At 43.5% G+C, this 22,409-nt stretch overlaps 1 protein-coding gene across 7 annotated transcripts in view; it reads right to left on the bottom strand.

The window, feature by feature from the left end:
• Positions 1–12,991: 12,991 nt before the first annotated feature.
• FCRL5 (Fc receptor like 5) overlaps positions 12,992–22,409 on the bottom strand; it is a 49,847-nt gene continuing 40,429 nt past the window's right edge. For 3 of the 7 annotated variants that reach the window (XM_089913271.1, XM_089913287.1, XM_089913304.1), the window contains 6 exons: positions 18,175–18,453; positions 17,619–17,735; positions 16,917–16,944; positions 15,710–15,792; positions 15,439–15,507; positions 12,992–13,333 (listed from right to left, as the gene is read on the bottom strand). In XM_089913271.1, the coding sequence (XP_089769397.1) occupies positions 13,134–13,333; positions 15,439–15,507; positions 15,710–15,792; positions 16,917–16,944; positions 17,619–17,735; positions 18,175–18,453 (776 nt within the window). In that variant the 3' untranslated portion in view covers positions 12,992–13,133. Of the gene's footprint in view, positions 13,334–15,438; positions 15,508–15,709; positions 15,793–16,916; positions 16,945–17,617; positions 17,813–18,174; positions 18,454–22,409 lie in introns of those variants that run through there. The other 4 variants (XM_089913278.1, XM_089913284.1, XM_089913291.1 and 1 more) reach the window with 4 other exon arrangements.

Here is a 22,409-nt window from a genome sequence, read left to right as displayed (position 1 = left end):
GGAGAGGAGTATATTACTGTGCTCATTGACCGTTCGACCACCCTGAAACATGGCAGCCAAAGCATGTTTCTGAAGTGGTCATGAAGGACCCGCAGGACCCTCTGCCACTGGGCACTCCCTTGATGATGTTGTGCTGTCTTTTATGCCAGGGACTCCCATGTGCGTGTCTCCAGACCTCTCTTCTAAGCCCAGACTTCCATCCCTGACTGTCTACTTGACATCCCCGTTTGCATGTCCAATACACATCTCAAATGCAACTTGTTCAAAACTAAACCCCTCACCTTCTCTCCCAAACTTGTCGCACTCCCACCATTCTCCAGCTCAGGATGGAGTTGCCATCCTTCTAGTTGCTCAGGCCAACCATTTCAGAGTCACATTGATTTCTTTTCTTTTTCTTGTATTCCGCATCTAAGCCATCAGGAAATCCTGTGTACTCTGTGTCCAAAATATCCCCAGTATCCTACCCCTTCTGACCACAACCACCGTCTCCATGCTTGTGGGAGCCATCATCATCTCTCACCTGGACCGTGCACAGCCTCCTAACTGGTCTCTCCGCCTCCACCATTGTTCCCTGCCATCTATCCTCAGACTTGTCAGGTATGATCCTGCCTTGCAGCCTATGCCCTCTTCCCAGGACTCTCCTCCTTCAGAGACCCATTGTCCGTCCGATGAACCTATCATGCCTCTGCTCAGACGTCACCTTCCCAATGAGGACTTCCATGGTCACCCTACTTAAAACTGCAGCCTGCCCTGGCCACTCCTGATTCTCCTTACTTTGCTCTACTTCTTCTTCTTCCTCCATGGCACATACCACCCTCTAAATTACTACACATGTTACTTATTTTTCATGTTTATTGTTTAGTATCTTTTCCTCTGCTAGACTGTCAGCTTCTTGAAGGCAGAGTCTTGATCTGTTGTATTCATTGATGTATTCCAAGTGCCTAGTGTAGCGCCTGACTCAGTTGCTGGCACAAAGTAAAATTTGGTGAATGAATGAATGGCAATGAGGAGAGTTGGGGTTCTCCCACACTGGCATACTCCGCTGGCCCAGCTATTTGAAGGTGACACTAGGAGGAGGCAATATGGTTAATGAGTCCAGGGAGCAGGATCTCCTTAAAGTTAAGAGTTACAGGGTGGTGACTTCCAGAGTGCAAGGCTATCAGGCAGCATGAGGATTTCCCACCCCAGCATTCACTGGACCTGCTGGTCTCAAGGCTTCTTTCCAGCTCCAACCTTCTGTAATTTCAGACCATATGAGGTGCTGAGTTCCCTGGAGATATTCCAGCATAGGCTGGATGATGGCTCAGGAAGGATAGTGCAAAGGGACCCAAGCATGAGAAAAGCATTAATAGTGGATGACCTTCAAGTTCTCCTCTAATAATAAGATTTGATAATTAGATGACTGACCTCCCCCTGATCTCCCCCATCCCTCAAAGCCTGAGTCACAGCCCTAGAATCCCTGGTCCTGCTGGGTCCCTCTGAGCCATCCCCTGACCCTTCCTATACCCCTATTACTCCATAGTTATGGTCACAGAACCTCTTTCCCCTCCCCTACAGAACGTATTCTATTTTTGCCAAGGCAATGTAGTGTCCTTGACTGAGAGAGAGCAGCCTGGACAAATGGAAGGAGGGTAAGTGAGGGACACCTTCCTCTCAACCTTACTCTTTCATCTCTTCTTCTAATTTCCGCCCCTTCTCACTGACATGGCCACATGGCCAGCTCTGGACCAGACTTATCCATCAGGTTTGCACTGTGGTTCTCCACTTGGAGACGCAGGTGGACATGTGAGTTCAGAAGTGTGGAACAAGCACAGGAGAGATCTGGATGAGAATGGCGATGGTCAGGCAGGAAGGGAGGCTGAGGGCTGGAGCCTGGAGAAACAGCCCTGAAGTACCCATCAACCTAAGCACTCTCATTTTCTCTCTTTCGTCCCCACCCCCCGCCCCAGCCCTTGATCTCTTCAGCAGCCTGGTACCAGAAAGCCTAGAGCTACAGGATGTGCTGAGCTCTGGCCCAAGGAATTAGAATTTATTCAAAGCCCTCTTGTGAGCAAATGACATGATCTTTTGTCAACAAGAGACCTGGGAGAGTATGTATATCTAGCAAAATCACCCCTTTGCTTTTATTTCTTTGCTAAATGACCAGATAGAACCCAAATTACATAGGTCATTCCCTGAAATGCTAATATATGTATTTTCCCACCTCCCACCTAATCATCCCATTCCTTTCACATTAAAAAGGTTAGCAAGTTATTTTCCACTATTTTCTTCTGGAGCGTCTTTTTGGCAGTTCAGCGGCTGCTTCATTGTAATGATGGAGTAGGGACCAATAAAGGCAGAGACAGCAACGCAGACTTGGCAGTGAATGCAGGTACCTCGCCACCCGCTCTGAGAACACCTGCACAGGGTTTATGCCAGCATTATCTCTTTCAGTAAGTACTCCAGGCAAGCAGCTGATTTTATTTTCCTGTTTCACAGGTGAGGCGAGCAGAGCTTGGAGAGGCTGGATAGTGGGCGGTAGGGCCATACAGGAGCCAGGCCTCCGGCTTCAGCTCTCATCTGCTCTCTGCTTCTTCACAGATGTCTCTCCCCAAACAGGACTAGTGACCCATGAGACCCCGCAAGGACATTGGGTGAAGAGGCTAAGAGCACTGACTTTGACGCTAGCTCCAACTTACCAATGTGTGCTCTTTTCTTGTTATGGCTAAAATTTATTTATCAATTTATTTTTAAAAATTTAAATTGAAGCGTATTTGATTTACGGAGTTGTGTTAGTTTCAGGTGTACAGCAAAGTGATTCAGTTATATGTACATTATATAATATATATATTCAGTTATACATATATATTCTTTTTCAGATTGTTTTCCCTTGTAGTTTATTACAAAGTATTGAGTGCAGTTTCCTGTGATAGACAATAAGTCCTTGTTGGTCATCTCTGTTATATATAGTTACATGTATATGTTAATCCCAAACTCCTAGTTTATCCCTCTCCCCCTTTCCCCTTTGGTAACTATAAGTTTCTTTTCTATGTCTGTGCATCTGTTTCTGTTTTGTAAATAAGTTCATTTGTATCACTATTTAGATTCCACATATAAGTGATATCACATGATATTTGTCTCTGTCTGACTTTCTTCACTTAGTATGACAATCTCTAGGTCCATTCATGTTGCTGTAAAATGGCATTATTTCATTCTTTTTCTATGGCTGACTAGTATTCCATTGTGTATATGTACCACATCTTCTTTCTCCATTCATCTGTTGATGGACATCTAGGTTGCTTCCATATCTAGCATAATGCTTGGCATGCTGCCTTATATTTATTAATTCTTCAATAAATAGTAGCTTTTCTTAGGAGTTAGGTCTCTGATGAGGGGGCTGTATTGATCAGAGGAGATTGGAAGAGGGGAAAGACAGCAAGGTTGGCTAGTTGACGTCGAAAGAGTTAAATCTGGAGATTTTGTGCAGGCCAGCCGGAGGTCAAAGAGAAAGACGGACCTTGAGGAGGAACAAAGGACAAAACAGAAAGAGAAAACAGGTGTGCCCTTGAGAGGTTTGACATTCATTTAACTACCAAAGTGAGGGAGGCCAGACAGGTACCTCTCCTCTTTGAGGACAGCCCCCAAAGAACACCACTCTTCCCTGTCAGAGTTCTGAACCAACTGAGAAACAAACCAAAAGATATATTGGAGCCAGCTGACCACCTTATGATTTTGATGGTAGATTTTATGCGTCAACTTGATTGGGCCATAGGGTGCCCAGACATTTGTACAAACGTTAGTCTGGGTATATCGGTGGGGGTGTTTTTGGATGAGATTAACATTTGAATTGATAGACTGAGTAAAGCAGATTGCCTTCCTTTAATGTAGGTGGGCCTCATCCAATCAGTTGAAAGCCTGATCAAAAAACAAAAGGCTGACCCTCTTCCAAGTGAGAGACAATTCCTCCTGCTTGACTAGCTTCAAGCGAGGACATCGCTTTTCTTCCTTTCTTGGACTCAAATTGAAATCTTGGCTCTTCCTAGGTCTCTAACCTGCTGGCATTTGGACTGGAATTACACCATCAGCTCTTCTGGGTCCCCAGTTTTCCAAATGCAAATCTGGGGACTTGTCAGCCTCCATAATCACATGAGCCAATTCCTTATAATAAATCAATCTTTCTTATAGATAGATAGATAGGTCATCTCTTGGTTCTGTTTATCTGGAGAATCCTAATGTAATTATTAATAAAGCTGAGGTGTGAGAACCAAATGGGCTGGCTAACTACCCCTCTCCAGGCTGGAACTTGAGACAACCCACCTGAGGGAAAGTTTCAGTCTTCAGAGAAGACACACTCATCTAGATTGCAGACTTATACTGGTCCAGAGTAAAGAGGAAGGAGAAAGGGAACAAATCCCCATGTCTCTAACTTGGATAGAATAGACTCACCAGTGAAGATGTGAACAAACATTGTCCATTGTCCACTAAATGGGGAAGAATAAGAGGTGTTTAGGGAAAATTCTAATGTTCCCTAGATTTTTGTGCAGCTCACTGTGCTTATCCCTTAAGCCTGTGGTCGATCACGGGTGTGGGCAGCAGAAAGAATATCTACTGATCCCATCTGTGTGAGGCTGCGTCCCCAAGCCAAATATTCCTCCTCTGTGCAGTCTTCTGGGAGCAGAGCTGAGCCGCTCAGGTTTTGTAGAGAGCTCTGAAATGGGTCAGAACAGTGGACTAACTAGAGTCCACTCCAGCTCACAGGGTACTTGAAGCTGAGAGTTTCCTCTCTGTTCTGTTACCCGCCCCTAGTTATTTCATCCGTATTTCCTAACCGTCTATTAGAGGTTCTGCGTTGAGGTCTGATGACATCATTTACTTCTCCAATCATAACGCGCCAGCACAAAGATACCCTGATGTTGAGAACAAACTCCATTCCATTAGGAAATCCCCAGGGAAGAATGACAGCTCAAAAATTAAATTCCCAAGGAAATTAAAGTAAAATATTTTAAGTTAAAAACCCCAGTCATCATCCTCAATGTCCTGTGTGGCTCTATCCTTGGCCAGGGTGTCTCAGTGTCTGAGCCAAGCAGGATTCTCGTGACACATGTAGTGCAGAGGGTGGCTCACAGGGCTGGGTGAAGTTCTGTCAGCATCTCAGGGCACCTATCAATTCAATGCCAAGTGTCTGAGGTGCTTCTCCCCTACCTGATGCTTTATTTTAAAAGTTTTCAAATCTCAGAAAAGTTGGAAAAGAGAATAGTACAATGAACACTGCCATGCCCTTCCTTGCATTCACCATTTTTTTGCCAAATTTGTTCTCTTTCTCTCTCTCTCTCTCACACACACACACACACACACACACACACAGAATTTAAAAAATATTTACTGAATCATCTGAAAGTATTTTGAATATTTTCAAAAATATTTATATAGTAATATCAGCTTATTGATTCAATATTATCAATAATATATAGTCCATATTAAATTTTCCCTAATTTCTCCTATGGCTTTTTATTTTTTTTTTGATCAAGGATCCAATCAAGGTTCCTATTAGGTGTGTCTTTTCAGTCTCCCTTTGTCACACTGTCCTTTTGTTTTCATCTTTTGTGACATTGACAGTTTTGGGGAATCTCTCTCAGAATGGCCCACATTCTGAATTTGTCTCCTCATGTAGGTTCTGGGTTAGCTTCTTTGATAAGAGCACTCTGAAGGTGAGACTGGACTTCCCACTGCACCACATTAAAGATCACGGAGGGTCAGTGTCCCCCACTACTAGAGATGCCACATTTGATCACTTACTGAAGACTGGCGCTGCCAGATCTCTCCGTCATAAAGGTACATTTCCCCTTTTGTACTGTGGGTGGTGATGCACTGAGACCCTGTGGATCTCTTGTTGCCTAGCAACCTCTTACCAGTAATTTTAACATCCATGGGCGATCCTTGCCTGAATCAATTGTTACCATGGGATTGCAAAGTGGTGATTTCCTAATGTCAACATTCCTTCTACATTTATTATTTGTTGTCTTCTGTAAATAAGAGATTTTGACTGCTCTTTTTTTTCCTTTGAGAATAATTATCTCATAAATTCTTTTAATGTGTTATCATTTATTACTAGTAATATTATTTTTCATGCTCAACTTATCCCAAGGCAAACTCATAGATGATGTACCTTACTATTTGCTATATACTGAATGTTTGTGTCCCCTCCAAATTCATATGTTGAAACCTCATCCCCAGTGTGATGGTATTAGGAGATGAGGGTCTTTGGGAGGTGATTAGGTTATGAGGGCAGAAGACGGTTGAGGCCGCAGCTTTTGTTTTGTTTTGTTTTTAGTAAACATACTTTTTATTCATTTTAATTAGATTTTAAGCTGCTTTTGTCTTTGGAGGCTTAAAAAGAAAAGAAAACTGAATTAGGTTCACTTCAATGTCCACTGATTTTCTTTTATGAAACTTGTATGATGCTCGCAGGCCATATCGTAGCTCTGCAATAATATCTATCTTGATTTTCCACTCTGCAGCTTCCTTTTGAGTATGTTCTCTAGTTGAGGATTTGTGTAAAGAATATACTGCTGTTCTTGCCATTTCCAAAGCAGTCTTCAGAAAGGCCATATCTATCCCTTTATTATTTTTGGTCCCAAAGGGAGGATTCATAATTACTGTATCAAGTGACTTAGACATTCTGTTAGATAATGAGCACACGTCACACTGAACCATGTCAACATTTGTTAACACAAACTCTTCTACATTCCTATTAGATATTTCCAATGCATCTTCATCTATGTCAAATCCAACACACAATCCCTCATAGGGGATTTTGCCCTTATAAAAGAGACCCCAGGGAGCTCCTTTGCCTCTTCTGCCGTGTGGGGACATGTCTAAGAACCAGGAAGCAGGCCCTCACCTGACACTAAATCTGCTGGCACCTTGATTGTGGATGTCCCAGCTTCCAGAACTGTAAGAAGTAAATTTCTGTTGTTTTTAAGCCACTCTGTCTATGGTATTTTTGTTATAGCAGCCTGAGCAGACTAAGACACTATTTAAAAGAACCCAGAGAGTTAATAGGACATGTCAGAGTATCATAGCACGGGCCCTAGACTTACTGACTTTAGAAAAGAAGATAATCTCAGGGTCCTAAAACATTTATCCTAACAAAATTATGTCCCCGGAGACCAGCATTTAGCATTGCCAAAGAAACTGGTGTCTGAATCACAGAGGGTAAATGGAAAAGATCTTTTTACCATAATGCAATTGTTATAAAGTCTAGAGTCTGTAATTTTAACTAAAGTGGAAAAAATCTTAAGTTTTGTTTTGCTACTATGAATTCACCATACTGTGAAAGGGGTAGAATTCACCTAAGTGGTACCTTTCTTTTCCACTGAAGAATTTTAAAATTTCCTTTTTATTTTGAGCCTGGTGCTACCACCACCTTCTCAGAGCGGCATTGGGTATGAGCTTTGTTGGGTAATGTGGCCTCCATCACAGATGGTGAGCAGATCTTTTCCTTTAGTCCTGAGCTGCTCTCGCTGTTGTCATCTGTCGATTTGCAGTTAGGCCTAAAAACCCCCCTCCTAGGGAATGTGTTCCCCTTGTCTGTCTTTATGTTAGCTGCAGTTCTGTAGTGGAGACAGATGTCTCTCCTCTTGCTCTATAAGGCAGCACGGGGCTACAGCTCAGGCTCATATCTCTGGTGTTCTTGTTAAAAGGTTCAGCTGAGGTTGGGTCAGCAGACCCAGCCCTTCCTACCTTGGCAAGGCCCTAACACCTAACAGCTTGAAAAGCTCTGTGACACACATGGAAGTCAGCTGCCTTGCATTGAAAGCAGAAAATATTGCCCTGGCTCCCAATATATCAAAGGCCTTGAATGAAAAGGTTCTGTTTTATGGCTGAAGCTTGGTCACAGCCACAGCTGTTCAAGAAAGCCAATCTGTTGAAGGACAGTGGTCCCTTTTTCAAAGTTGCTGGCTTTGCTGGGGCCCTTGGCTCTCACCTAGAAGATAGCCTGAAGTAGAAGCTCATGTGCTAACATACTGTGGGTGAGTATAATCCCAGGGAAGTAGAAGGGAGAGGGAATAGGAGGGAGGCTGGGAAAGAAGAACACATTTAAGAATGTGTAGACCCAACTTGGCCACAGTTTTGCAATAGGTTGATTGCTTGGTCACTCAAGGAGTCCTCGGAGAGGTCATATAAATAAAGCTTTTACATCTCTGAATGGTGCATTTAGGGAGGGGGCTGTGGAGAGGACAAAAGGAGCAACATTTATCCATTGCCTTCAATATCCCAAAGTTAACTTCCCTGCACATTTGCACTTCAGCCCAATAGGGGAGCCCCGGAGTGGAGGTGGAAGGTTCATGGAATGTGTGTGAGGGAGGTGTTGTCAAGTCATGCCCCCAAGTGCCATAAGGAACAGGAACCCTTGACTGGCAGAAGCAACTTCCTGAATACACAACCATGGGAATAGTGTAGGTGGTGTCCAGGGCCACTGCACCCAGAAGAGTCCAGTGCACTTGCTCCCCATTGCTTAATGGTCAGTGTGTGTATCCCCAGCCCTACAGCCTTCAGTCAAAACCTCGTCTAAGTTCTAGTGCCCTGCCACAAAACACCACAGCCTAAGACTTAAAGCTCCTGTCTCAAGTTCAGCAGCCAGAAGTCAACTCCAATACACTGTCATAAAAAAAACACAGTAAAAAACCCATATGATCTCTGCCTGGTAAGCACCACCAAAGCATAGAGCCGTCTGCCCTGCTTCGAGCAGAAGCCTCCATCTCTTGCTATGCATTTTGCTCCTCTGAATTCTCCATTTTTGTTTCTCAGGGTTTGAAGCCTCCTATGCTAAACCTTGAGGTTGGGGTTGTGAAACTGTAAGTATCCCTCTGTAGAGGCAGGTCTTTTAAAACTTAGGACAGAGGGGAACACATGGTCCTGTGGGCTGCTCTTGGCTATGAGAAAAGAAGACAGAGGGGCTGGACCACTAGAGGCCAGGAGTGTGGTGTTAATGGAACTCCCTTCCCATGAGAGGAGTGGGGAATAGTGTGCTCTCTAACATCCCCAAACCCCAGGGCACTTGTGTTAAGATTTCTTAAAAGCTCTCTCACCGGGCTCTGCTCTCTACCTGAGGCTCAACAATTCCCCTTGAGTGGTGAGATGAGGGGCTGTCTTCCCTTCTTTAAGCCATTATCTAGGAGTCCTGCCTTCCCCTGGCTGGAGTTGGGAGGGAAAGTAAAACACCCAGTGCCTCTCACCAGACCACCCATCTCCTCCATCACCCCTTTCAATGAACTCTGATCTCAGCTGATAGAGGAGGTGTGAGGAACCAGGGAAGTACCCAAGGGTCATGTGGCCACTTCTGAGTCAATCCTGTGGGATGTGTCCAGAAGCTCCTCTTCAGAACATGTGAGTTACTATCGACTGTTGAGCTCAGCTTTGGGGCTTAAGCGTTTTTCTGAGGGAAACAGGAAAAGTCCATTCAACACTGTTGCACATTCATTTATTCACTATGAATTGAGCATCTGTGATTCACCAGGCCCTGTGTTGTGTGTTGGGCATGATGCGAGGATGAGGGGAGGGTTATAAAATAGAACTAACCATAACACTCAACCCTAGAGAGGCTTTAAGTAGTCCAGGGAGAGAAGCACGTGGGTGCATGCACTCACACACACACACGCACACACACACACTTTTGTAAGGACTACAAGAAACATAGATGCCAAAGGTTATAGAGAGAAATGAGGCCTCACTGAGTATTGACATTTGAACTAAGTGTTGAAGGATGAGTGAGTTTGACCAAACAAAAAGGGGAAAGTTACTAGGAAAAAAGCCATGGCTGCTTGAAAGAAGGTGGTGTGTATAGGAAATGAAAAGAAGTTCGTGTGACAGGAGCACATGGTGTGTGTTCTTGTCTGTTAAAGGGGATATTGGGAGGTGGAGCTGAAAATGTAAGTTGGAACTAAATCCTGAAGACCCTTGTGTCCACTGATAGAGCCTGAAATCTGGATAATTGAAGGATTTCAAGCAGAGGAATAAATAGAGCTGGTTTTTAGAAAGGTCATATTAGCAACTCTGTTGGGAGGTCTAACTGGCAAATCTGTTGGGGATGGTTATGCAAAGAGAGAATCTGGAAGTTGGGAAACCAGTTTCGAGGCTATTATGTAATGCTGGTGGTAGGTGATGAAGGCCTGTACTAAGGAAGTGGCAGTAGGAACTAAAAGGAGGATGTGATTTGAGAGATATCTCAAAAATAAAGCTGACGGGGAATTCCCTGGTGGTCCAGTGGTTAGGACTACAAGCTTCCACTGCAGGGGGCCCGTGTTTGATCCCTGGTGGTTGGGGAACTAGGATCCCGCATGCTGTGTGGTGCAGCTGAAAGAAAGAAAGAAAGAAAGAAAGAAAAGAAAGTTGACTGGATTGGCTTGGGTGACCAATTCAATGTAGAGACTCACAGACGGCTATGCATCTTCTGTCTTGGGTGAGTGGGTAGAGTGCTATCTTCAAGTAGAAAAAGAAGAAGAAGAAGGAAAAGAGAGGGAGGGAGGGAGAGAGAGAGAGAGAAAAGAGGAAGAAGGAGAAGAAGGGGGAAGGGGGAGAAGGAAGGAAGGAAGAAAAAGAACACAGTAAGGAGAGCAAGTTTTGTGGGGACAACTGATTGGGTTTTGTGTGGTGTTTTAGATACCTGCAGTTCATGCAAGTATCTTGTTCTTGTTTTGAACAATACACAGCATTCATCTCAAACTGACAGGTGGACCTTGTAGCAATGATTTTATTGGGATTATTAAAAACTCTAAGATTGAAGGACATGTGTTGTACTTCTTTGGGTTAAGAGAGAGCAGGTAATGATATAGACAAATTTGTAGAGGTGATGTTTATTCATCAGGGGGATTTAATGGACATCCAATTCGACAACAATTCATTGAGCACCAATTGAATGCCAGGTACCATGCTGGCTGCTTGGGCTTTGCTTTTAAGGAACTCTCAGTCTTGTTGGAGAAACACAAAAATGCACACGTCTCTGTAGCAGAGGAGCCGTGTAAAGGAAAGAGCACTGTCCTGGGTACCAGGAGTCCTGGGTTTAATTTAGTATGTGCTTTGCCACTAACTCGTTATTTAATTTTCAGCTAGTTGCTCTACCTCTTTCGTTCTCAATTTACAACCACAAAATTAAAGAAGTGGCTTAGATAAACTCTAAGTTCCCTCCAAACATCAGCCATTAGTGATTCCATGTCTCACGGTATACAAGTGCTATAGGAGTCCAAAGACAGATCATTTCCAGTAGGGGCTGACATTTGACTTGGGGCTCAATGAATAAGCAGGATTCTAGCATATGCAAATGATGGAAAAGGCTAAGAGGAGGAAGTGCAGAGTGGCTATGTTAGAAAATGGGGAAGATCACCTGGTGATTGAGTGTAGGGTGTGGAGGACAATGACCATGGAAAAACCTGGAGAGGGAAGTAGGTGGTACTATGTGGAGAAGGGCCATGAATGCCCCGTCAAGGATTTTATTAATCCAGGCAATGTGGCTTGGAAAAGATTCCCCCTGTACAATCCACCGGAGGGTGGAGATCAAGATGAGGTGTGATGGACATCATAAAAATGGAGCAAAACATCCCATGGCTCAGAGGCGAGATAGATCAACTTTGAATGGAGAAGGCTAAGAGGTATATTTATTCACAGTGTATTCATTTCCTCTATGGGAAAGTGTGAGGCCTGAGGTGGGGAAACGAAGATGATGGCAGCTGCTTTTTACTGACCTAGGGAGGCTGATGAAACCCAGCATGTTGCTGAGAAGTTCTCTTAGCAGCAGGATCTGATGGTGTTCTAGTGGAAGGATGGTGCAGGGAGCATGTGATCTACGTGAGTGGCCCCCATGGAGTCGGGCAGTGGGCAGCCAGAGCCCACGCTACTTCTTCATGGGCCTGGGTACTCAGTATGCTCCTAGGATCAGTAGCATCAGCATCACGTGGGAGCTTATTATAGATGCAGGATCTTAGCCTCCACCCAGACTCAATGAATAAGAATCTGCATTTTAACAAGATCTCCAGGTGACCCATAAGCACTTTATTTTATTTTATTATTTTTTTAACATCTTCATTGGAGTATAATTGCTTTACAATATTGTGTTAGTTTCCGCTGTATAACAAAGTGAATCAGCTACATGTATACATATATCCTCATATCCCCTCCCTCTTGCGTCTCCCTCCCACCCTCCTTACATAAGCACTTTAAAGTTTGAGAAGGCTTCCTGCTTGCTGAACACAGCTTTCCTCACTCAAACTCCTTCCCTTAGTTTATTTCCTACTCAGGGAAGAGAAAAGAGTACTTCTTGGATTTACTAGGGAGCACACTGGATCAGATGCCAGTTTGAGGGTAGGAATACACCATAATGACCCATAATATCTTCCTCATTTATTCATTCATTCAATCAATCAAATAGTAATAGAGCACCTCCTATATTTCAATATGTATTCTATCTGCATCTCTGGTCCTCCTGGCCTTGACTGTCCTGGGTTACTTCTGGCAGGGTGGGAAGGATCTAGGACCTAGGGTGTGAAATCCACTTACTTGGGCAGGTAGATATTGGCACATGGGCAGGAGAGGAGTTATCCTGGTGTCAGATTCTGAGCTTAGAGTTTCAGACAGACAGGGGGAGTGTGGAATGCAGTCCCATCATGGGGAGGTCCATGACGAGCCCAGTGTCCATGTCTCCACGGGTGTGTGCTGTCCCATTTGGCAGAGCCCACTGTAGCCTTACCAGACTGACGGCAACTGAGAAAAGCACCCACTGAAAGCAGGTTATCCGTGGCAGATTTTAGGGGCAGTCCTCATGGAGGAATGGTGGGGATGTGTATGGGAGTAGGACTCGGAATAGTGACCAAAGCTGAAGTTCATTAAGGAAGCCAGGCAACATCATGGGCCCTGGGTTGGGAGCACATGGCATTAAGAAAAAGACCACTGGGCCAGGGCTGTCACTTTGGAAATAGGTGGGAGTCCTGCGGGGCCCTGTGTTCTGTTCACACTAGGGTGTGGGCACTTGATGCACAGGTTGCTGGGTGTGGCCTTGGGTCTAGGACCCAAGGTTTAAATCTTCCCGCTTTGATGTCCCTTCTCCCCCAAGGGTGGCTTTGGGTGCAGAGGCTGAGACAGCAGTCGGGAGCTGCGTGGATTCATCTGTGAGGAGTGGATGCAGCCAAGAGCTGGGGTTTAGGGGCTGCGGTGTAAGCCCCCTTCACCTGGGAGTAGATGACGCAGGAATCCTGGGGGAAGGAGCACATAGGTGAGGGCCAGAGGCCAGCAGGCCCTAGGTGGGAGAGTACACAGGTCACGGGACTCACCATGTTCTTGAGAAGCTCTGGGTCAGAGGCTGCTGTGGAAAGAAAGGAAGCATTCATCTGTGAACTCAGAACTCTCTCCTTGCATCTGTGCCATCAGCCCAGCCACAGCCATCTCCATGTGGCTGCACTGAACCTTTCCTAAGAACTTCAACCTCACAGCTTCGACCAACTCTCTCCTCAGCATCACTCCACTCTTTGTTCCTCATGCTGAGCTCCCCAGGGACTCTCAAAAGAAAGAAATCTACTTTTTATCTTGTTCATGCTTTGATCATAGATTCATAGTATATATTATGGAGAAGCAGCCTGGCCTGGAGCAGAGGCAGTGCAGTGGTTCAGAGCAGACTTCTGATCCAGACCACCCCAGACTGAGCCCCAGGTCAGCCGTGCCACCTCTGTGGCCTTGGGCAAGTCACTCAGTATCTCCTGCCTCGGGTGTCTCATCTGTATGTTGGGAATAATAATACCTACCTATAGGGTTATGTGTGTGTGTGTGTGTTTGATTTCTAACATCTGTTATGTGCTGAGCAGTTCCAATGTGCAGGTACACTTCTGAGGGCTATAAACAAACAAACTTTAAATATATGTGTGTGTGTACATATTTATGGCATATATATATATATATTTTTTTAATGTATTTATTTACAGTACTCAGAACTGTACCAGCCACATAGGAACTGCTCAATACATGTTGATATGATAATAGAAGTTGTTATTATTATTATATTGTCTTAAAGCTGTAATGAAATATGGCATTCATCAAGCAAGGCTTTCTCTTTTTGGCTTGGAAAGAGCCTCAAGGCTCCCTGGAACTGCCCTGAGAAGCAGAGCTTGGCCTAAGGCTTGGACTCTAGAGACAGACTCTTCTGTCATTTGTTAGCTCTGTGACTTCAGGCTGGTCATTTAAGGTCTCTCTGCCTCTGTTTTCTCATCTGTGAAATGGGGTAACAACAACACACATCGAAGGAGATTGTAAGTGTGAATGAGTTCATATGTTTTAGAGGTGGGCCACTGAACCAAGAATGGAACAAAATAGAGTTCTTTTAATTTTATACAAGAAGAATCAAAAAACCAGAGAAGGAAGCAGAATGGCTAAAAATCACATCGCACTTTTTACAGAACGAAGTTAGAATAGCCCCAAAGGCTTTCCCTTTCCTGCTCTGAGCAGGACGAAACCAGGTTGGGATTCTTCATGGCTGACCATCTACCATGAGTGAGGACTACTGACACAGACAGACAACCTGCATATACTCATTATAAAAGCTGCTTAAACTCTGCTGCTGTAATAGCATCTCCACATCTACTTCCTCGTTTGATCCTCACAATAACCCTATGAGAGAGTGTGATAAGCAGAATAATGTCTCCCACAAAAATGTCCATGTCCTGATACCTGGAACCTGTGAATATGTGACCTAAGATGGAGAAAGGGATTTTGCAGATGTGATTAAGATTAAGGACCTTCAAATGGTGAGATTATTTTAGATTATCCAGGTGGAATTTTAAGGAGAACTTTAAAATCTGAGAACTTTTTCTAGTTGTGGTCAAAGGGAGCACTGACTATGGAAGAAATGGTTAGAGAGGTGCCACTTGCTGGTTTTGAAGCTGGAGGGATGGGACCATGAGCCCCAGAAAGGAAAAGAGTGTCCTTTAGAAGCTGGAAAAGGCAAGGGAATGCATTCTCCCGGCTTCCAGAAAGGACCTCTGCCAACACTGATTTTAGCCCAGCGCGACCGGTGTTAGATTTCTGACCTACAGCACAGTAAGATAATAAACTGGTATTGTTTAGGCCCTCATGTCATTTGCCGCAGCAGCAGTAGAAAACAGGTACAGGTAGGTAGGGAATGATAGACAGTCCTGTCTCATTTCACAGATGGGACACTGAAGCTCTGAGGGGCTGACTGCCCAGGGTGATGACTTTGTTACTCAAGTGATGCTGAGGCCATCCATGGAGAATGGAGAAAGCAGCTCTGCACGGTGAGCTTGGGTTAATCGCAGCAGAGTAGGTGGGCACAAAGTAAGAAGCCCAGTGACCCAGCCTGAGGGGCAGTTCTGTGTCTGGTTGGCCCAGACCCACTGAAGGGGTAGAGACTGAGCCACACATAGCAATAGACCGCCAAAATCAAGGGTCCTTGGGTCTTACCTGCCTGTTTGTTCTCCACCTTCACGGTCCAGACTTCCGAGTACACCACGTCTCCTCTGTTAGGATTTACTTGGAGAGAAGTTGAAGTTTGAGAGGACTCTAAGGTTCTTGCCCCTTGTCTTGCTACTTCCTCCTCCCCCAGATAGAGTTTGTTCTCTGGAGGTGGCAGAGCCCTCCAGGCCTCTGTACTGTCCCTTCCTCATTTCTTGTCCCACCACTTCCTGGACCAACCCTGGTGTCCCTGCCCAAATGGAGGGTCCTCTGTCCTCACCATTGCTGTACACTGGTTGCAGTTCTATCCAGCTTGGTACATTGTGGTAGGTGGGCTCTTGCGGGTCTGAAGCTGATGGGTTCCTGTAAGATAGAAGCATTGTTGTTTCCCAGGAATCCTGATGAAGTAGCTGTAAGGATCATTCCCTGTTAGTGAGTCTTTACCACAGGATAGTTGCCAAGCCTGGAAACATAGATGAGCCTATAAAAAATGGTCTATTGTTATGGACTATTATATTATAAATCATAATATTAATCCAGACTTTATGATCACCTGTATGTCACTGTGCTAGTGCCTATAACAATATTAAGTTGATTCTATTATTATCTCTATTTTTTAGATGGAAAAAATGGAGGTTCTGAGAAGTAAAATGACTTGCTCAAGACTATGTAACTAGAAAGGGAAAGAGCCAAGAATCAAACCTGGCTCCAAGGTCTACACTCCGAGAGAGATCAGTATCTGAGTGAAATCCATAATTAGAAAGGCTCAAATGGGAATTCCCTGGTGGTTCAGAGGTTAGGACTTGGTGTTTTCACTAAGAAGGGCTCGGGTTCAATCCCTGGTGGGGGAACTAAGATCCTGCAACTGTGCAGCATGGCCAAACAAACAAACAAACAAAAAGGCTCAGAGGAACTCAGGATGGTTTGGATGCTGCTACCATAAGCTTGCCCAGGGATAGTTTGTGAGCTGTGGTGTGACTCCTAAAGTCAGCCTTTGGAATCCAAGATGGCAGCCCCTTCTTCACAGGCACCACCTCCTGTTAGCAGAGAGGTCTCTCGGGGTGGCCAAGTTGCATGACTCCATCTTCTTGGCTGTCATCACAACAGATGTTGGTTAGGTTGGGTTGGCCATGACCAGAGCTTTCCAGGCTGATTAAGCTAAGACCATCTTAGGAAACGGATGGATTCAGTGGTCATAGTGTCACTCAAACACTCAAACAACCAAGGCAACATTGGACCAAGGATGTAAGTTAATAAATAAAAAGCAATTAACACTTGCTGCAAGAAAAAGACCTATTTAGCTAAGCTGATGGGTGAGAAGGTCCTGGGAATTGAGATATCCCAAGGGAGGTGGCCACATGAAATTGGCACAACCCATCTCAGTGACATGAAGCAGTGACCGTGCTCTCAGCAGTAACCAGATTTAATTCCATTTTCATGCTTGGTGGGCATTTCATTAACCATACAGCAATATAGGCAGGTCTTACCTGGAGAAGTCAAATGTAGGCTTTCTTCCTGCAAAGGAAAGCAGAGAGACATTGAGTCCAGGAGAAGGAAGACTTCACAAGGAGCACAGCTCATAGGAGGCTCACCTAGAACCTTCCAGGAGTCACTGTCTCTAAGATGTGAACCCTCCTTTGCTATGTCCAAGGGAGGTGGCAGATTGGGCAAAAACTACTGATCCTGGATTCCAGAGGGGTATAGTTATAATACAAAAGGGTAGCCCACAATCCATAATCTTTTAACGTGGAGTTTGTGAAGAACAATGGTCAATAGCTGAATGTGGGAAAATAGACTTGATCGGCTATGAAAGTACCATACATTTACAAAATCAGTAAGTTATCAAATTACATTTGGTTTCTGTTCTCACTCCTATTTCTCAGAGTTTTTCTTCTCCTCTTCCGTTCCTTGGGGGTCTTGTAAGGGTAGAGAGGGAAAGACACTGTAATTTGTCATGTCAGATAAACTACATCTTGTGAAGACATCTTACACCCAATAGGGCTGTTCTGGAAACTTTGCATTTGATGAAGACAAATCTGGAGGAACTAGAGAGGAAGGTAGGAGCTGTGGAATTGTGCAGAAAGGAGGTTTTGAGAGCTTGGGGTTGGTTCCAAAGGCAGCATGGGCCTGAGGGAATGGAGATGGGAAGGACAGGGACTCAAGCAAAGGTTAACCAGAGAGTTACTCACCTGCTTTTCTCGGGAGCCAGCAGTAGAGCAACAGTGCTACGGCAGCGAGACCCATCATGCTGAGCAGCCCCCCGGTGACACTGGTGGCAACAGGGCCACTTCTGCTCCCTGTCAGCCCTGAGGGGGAGACCCCAGGCATGAGCCAGATGGAGAGGCTTGTGGTCTTGAACTGCCCTGATCCCTGGAGCTGATGCCTGGGAGAGAGGATGAACTGAGGGGACCAGGACTCCTGAGGCTAATGAGGTGCAAGTGTGGCACAGGGAATGGAACTTCTCTTGGGGGGGAAGCTCATGTCTGTGGCTGATGCAAGGGTTGAGGGTCAGGATGGATGATGCTAGCTGAAGAGTATTAAATTTGGTGGTCTTCTTTAGCCTCCTTTCCCACCCAAATGACAAGCCTTCAGAAACACTTAATGAAAATAACAGTTTGGAGAACATCTAGCTTTGTGTACCTGTCCCTGAGAAACACTGTCCTGGTCAGGCATTACAAGGATTATCAGAGTATCCTAGGAGGAAATCTTTTGGCCACATCTGTGGCCTGAGAATAGGAAACTTACCTGTGATGGAAAGTGTCACTGCCTCACTGCACTGGGGACCCAGGCCATTGTCGGCCTCACAGGAGTAGGTTCCAGAATGATTTGCAGTCAGTGAGAGGTTGAGGGACACTCCTTGTCCAGAGTGGGACATGCTGCTCTCTAGGGTGACATTCTTGTGATAAAACTGGTACAGGATCGGGGGAGAGCCTCTCTGGGCCTCACAGTGAAACTCCACCACATCCCCCACCACAGCCTGGGCCCTGGGGGCCCTGAGGGTGAGGATAGGGCGAGACACTGGAACTGAGGAAAAAATAAAAAGTCAATAGAAGTTCCTACTTCTAACATATTCAGAAAGGAACAAAAAATAATATAAACAAATAATAAAAGTCATATCTCAATCAAGGAAAATATATTGAAACACATATGACAGGCAAAGTTAGTGACCTGAATCCACAAATAACTTTCAATGCACAAAAATATCCAACAGAAAAGTGTGAAAAAGGTATGAATCACTAAAAACTTCAAATAGCCAATAAATATATAAAGATATTATCTTTGTTACTAATTAAGTATATACAAATAAAAACACCCATCAGACTGGCAAAGCTTAAAAAGGCAGATAATACTGATGGGGTTGTGGATTAAGAGGCACCCTGATATTCTCTCAGTGGGAATGCAAATTTGAGACACTTCCTTGAATGGTGATTTGGAAATATATATCTAATTTAAAATGCACATAAACTTTGACCCAGCAAATCTACTTCTAAGGTTATTTTCTTTAGGGCTACTAACATAAGTTATGTAAAAAATGGCCAACAGACACGTGAAAAGATGCTCAATATGGCTAATTATTAGAGAAATGCAAATCAAAACTACAGTGAGGTATCACCTCACACCAGTCAGAATGGCCATCATTAAAAAGTCAACAGGTTTGGTACTGTGATGTGTTTACTTATTATACACAGTTCATACTTCATAGAAACTGTTATTTTATTGCTTTTGAATAAATTTTATATTTTGAATAAAAAAAAAGTCAACAGGACTGAGACCTTCAAGATGGCAGAGGAGTAAGACGTGGAGATCACTTTCTTCCCCACAAATACATCAGAAAAACAACTACATGTGGAACAACTGCTAGAGAACACCTACTGAAAGCTGGCAGAAGACCTCAGACTTCCCAAAATTGTGGCTCACAGGGTTTTGGTGCTCCATCCGGGTGTCAGGTCCTATGCCTCTGAGGTGGGAGAACGGAGTTCACAACATTGGTCCACCAGAGACTTCCCAGCTCCACGTAATAACAAATGGCAAATGCTCTCCCAGAGAACACCATCTCAATGTTAAGACCCATCTCCACTCAATGACCAGCAAGCTACAGTGCTGGACACCCTATGCCAAACAACTCGCAAGACAGGAACACAGCCCCACCCATTAGCAGAGAGGCTGCCTAAAATCAAAATAAGGTCACAGACACCCGAAAAAAACCACCAGACACGGTCTTGCCCACCAGAAAGACAAGATTCAGCCTCACTGACCAAAACACAGGCACCAGTCCCCTCCACCAGGAAACGTACACAACCCACTGAACCAACCTTAGCCACTGGGGGCAGACACCAAAAACAACGGGAAATACGAACCTGCAGCCTGTGAAAAGGAGACCCCAAACACAGTAAGTGAAGCAAAATGAGAAGACAGAGAAACAAAAATCAGATGAAGGAGCAAGGTAAAAATGACCAGACCAAACAAATGAAGAAGAAATAGGCAGTCTACCTGAAAAAGAATTCAGAGTAATGAGTGTAAAGATGATCCAAAATCTTGGAAATAGAATGGAGAAAATAGAAGAAACATTTAAGAAGGACCTAGAAGAACTAAAGAGCAAACAAACAATGATGACCAACAAAATAAATGAAATTAAAAATTCTCTTGAAGGAATCAATAGCAGAATAACTGAGGCAGAAGAACGGATAAGTAACCTGGAAGATAAAAGGGTAGAAATAACTACCACAGAGCAGAATAAAGAAAAAAGAATGAAAAGAATTGAGGACAGTCTCAGAGACCACTGGGCAAACATTAAACACACCAACATTCAAATTATAGGGGTCCCAGAGAAGAAGAGAAAAAAAAAAGGAACTGAGAAAATATTTGAAGAGATTATAGTTGAAAACTTCCCTAATACGGGAAAGGAAATAGTCAATCAAATCCAGGAAGGGCAGAGAGTCCCATACAGGATAAATCCAAGGAGAAACAGGCCAAGACACATATTAATCAAACTATCAAAAATTAAATACAGAGAAAAAATATTAAAGGCAGCAAGGGAAAAGCAACAAATAACATACAAGGGCATCCCCATAAGGTTACCAGCTGATCTTTCAGCAGAAACTCTGCAAGCCAGAAGGGAGGGGCAGGACATATTTAAAGTGTTGAAAGAGAAAAACCTACAACCAAGATTACTCTACCCAGCAAGGATCTCATTCAGATTTGATGGAGAAATAAAAACCTTTACAGACAAGCAAAAGCTAAGAGAATTCAGCATTACGAAACCAGCTTTACAACAAATGCTAAAGGAACTTCTCTAGACAGGAAACAGAAGACAAGGAAAAGACCTACAAAACAAACCCAAAATAATTAAGAAAATGATAATAGGAACATACCTATTTTGTTTGATAAGGTAGTTATCAAACTGCCTTAAATGTAAATGGATTAAATACTCCCACCAAAATACATAGACTGGCTGAATGGATACAAAAACAAGACCCACATATATGCTGTCTACAAGAGACCCACTTTAGACCTAGGGACACATACAGACCGAAAGTGAGGAGATGGAAAAAGATATTCCATGCAAATGGAAGTCAAAAGAAAGCTGGTTAGCAATTCTCATATCAGACAAAATAGACTTTCAAATAAAGACTATTACAAGAGACAAAGAAGGACATTCATAATGATCAATGGATCAATCCAAGAAGAAGATATAACAATTGTAAATATTTATGCACCCAACAGAGGAGCACCTCAATACATTAGGCAAATGCTAACAGCCATAAAAGGAGAAAATGACAGTAACACAATCGTAGTAGGGGACTTTAACACCCCACTTTCACCAATGGACAGATCATCCAAAATGAAAATAAATAATGAAACACAAGCTTTAAATGATACATTAAACAAGATGGACTTAATTGATATTTATAGGACATTCCACCCAAAAACAACAGCATACCCTTTCTTCTCAAGTGCTCATGGAACACTCTCCATGATAGATCATATCCTGGGTCACAAATCAAGCTTTGGTAAATTTAAGGTAATTGAAATTGCATCAAGTAACTTTTCCGACCACAACGCTGAGTCTAGATATTAATTACAGGTAAAAATCTGTAAAAAACACAAACACATGGAGGATAAACAATACACTACTAAATAACCAAGAGATCGCTGAAGAAATCCAAGAGGAAATTTAAAAATACCTAGAAACAAATGACAATGAAAACATGACGACCCAAAATCTATGGGATACAGCAAAAGCAGTTCTAAGACGTAAGTTTACAGCAGTACAATCCTACCTCAAGAAACAAGAAACATCTCAAATAAACAACCTAACCTTACACCTAAAGCAATTAGAGATAGAAGAAGAACAACAACAAAAACCCCTCACAAAGTTAGCAGAGAGAAAGAAATCATAAATATCAGATCAGAAATAAATGAAAAAGAAATGAAGGAAACAATAGCAAATATCAATAAAACTTAAAGCTGGTTCTTTGAGGAGATAAACAAAATTGATAAACCATTAGCCAGACTCATCAAGAAAAAAAGGGAGAAGACTCAAATCAATAGAATTAGAAATGAAAAAGGAAAAGTAACAACTGACACTTCAGAAATACAAAGGATCATGAGAGATTACTACAAGCAACTATATGCCAAAAAAATGGACAACCTGAAAGAAATGGACAAATTCTTAGAGAAGCACAACCTTCCAAGACTGAACCAGGAAGAAATAGAAAATACAAAGAGACCAATCATGAGAATTGAAATTGAGACTGTGATTAAAAATCTTCCTAAAAACAAAAGCCCAGGACCAGATGGTTTCACAGGCAAATTCTATCAAACACTTAGAGAAGAGCTAATACCTATCCTTCTCAAACTCTTCCACAATATAGCAGAGGGAGGAACACTCCCAAACTCATTCTACGAGGCCACCATCACCCTGATACCAAAACCAGACAAGGAAGTCACAAAGAAAGAAAAGTACAGGCCAATATCAC

This window comes from Delphinapterus leucas, chromosome 1 (genome assembly GCF_059928025.1).
Source record: "Delphinapterus leucas isolate spDelLeu-1000000601 "Yukka" chromosome 1, BTC_Dleu_Yukka2, whole genome shotgun sequence".
Classification (NCBI taxonomy): domain Eukaryota; kingdom Metazoa; phylum Chordata; class Mammalia; order Artiodactyla; family Monodontidae; genus Delphinapterus; species Delphinapterus leucas.
Note: the sequence above shows the minus strand (reverse complement) of the source record. Positions and strands in the feature narration are given on the sequence as shown.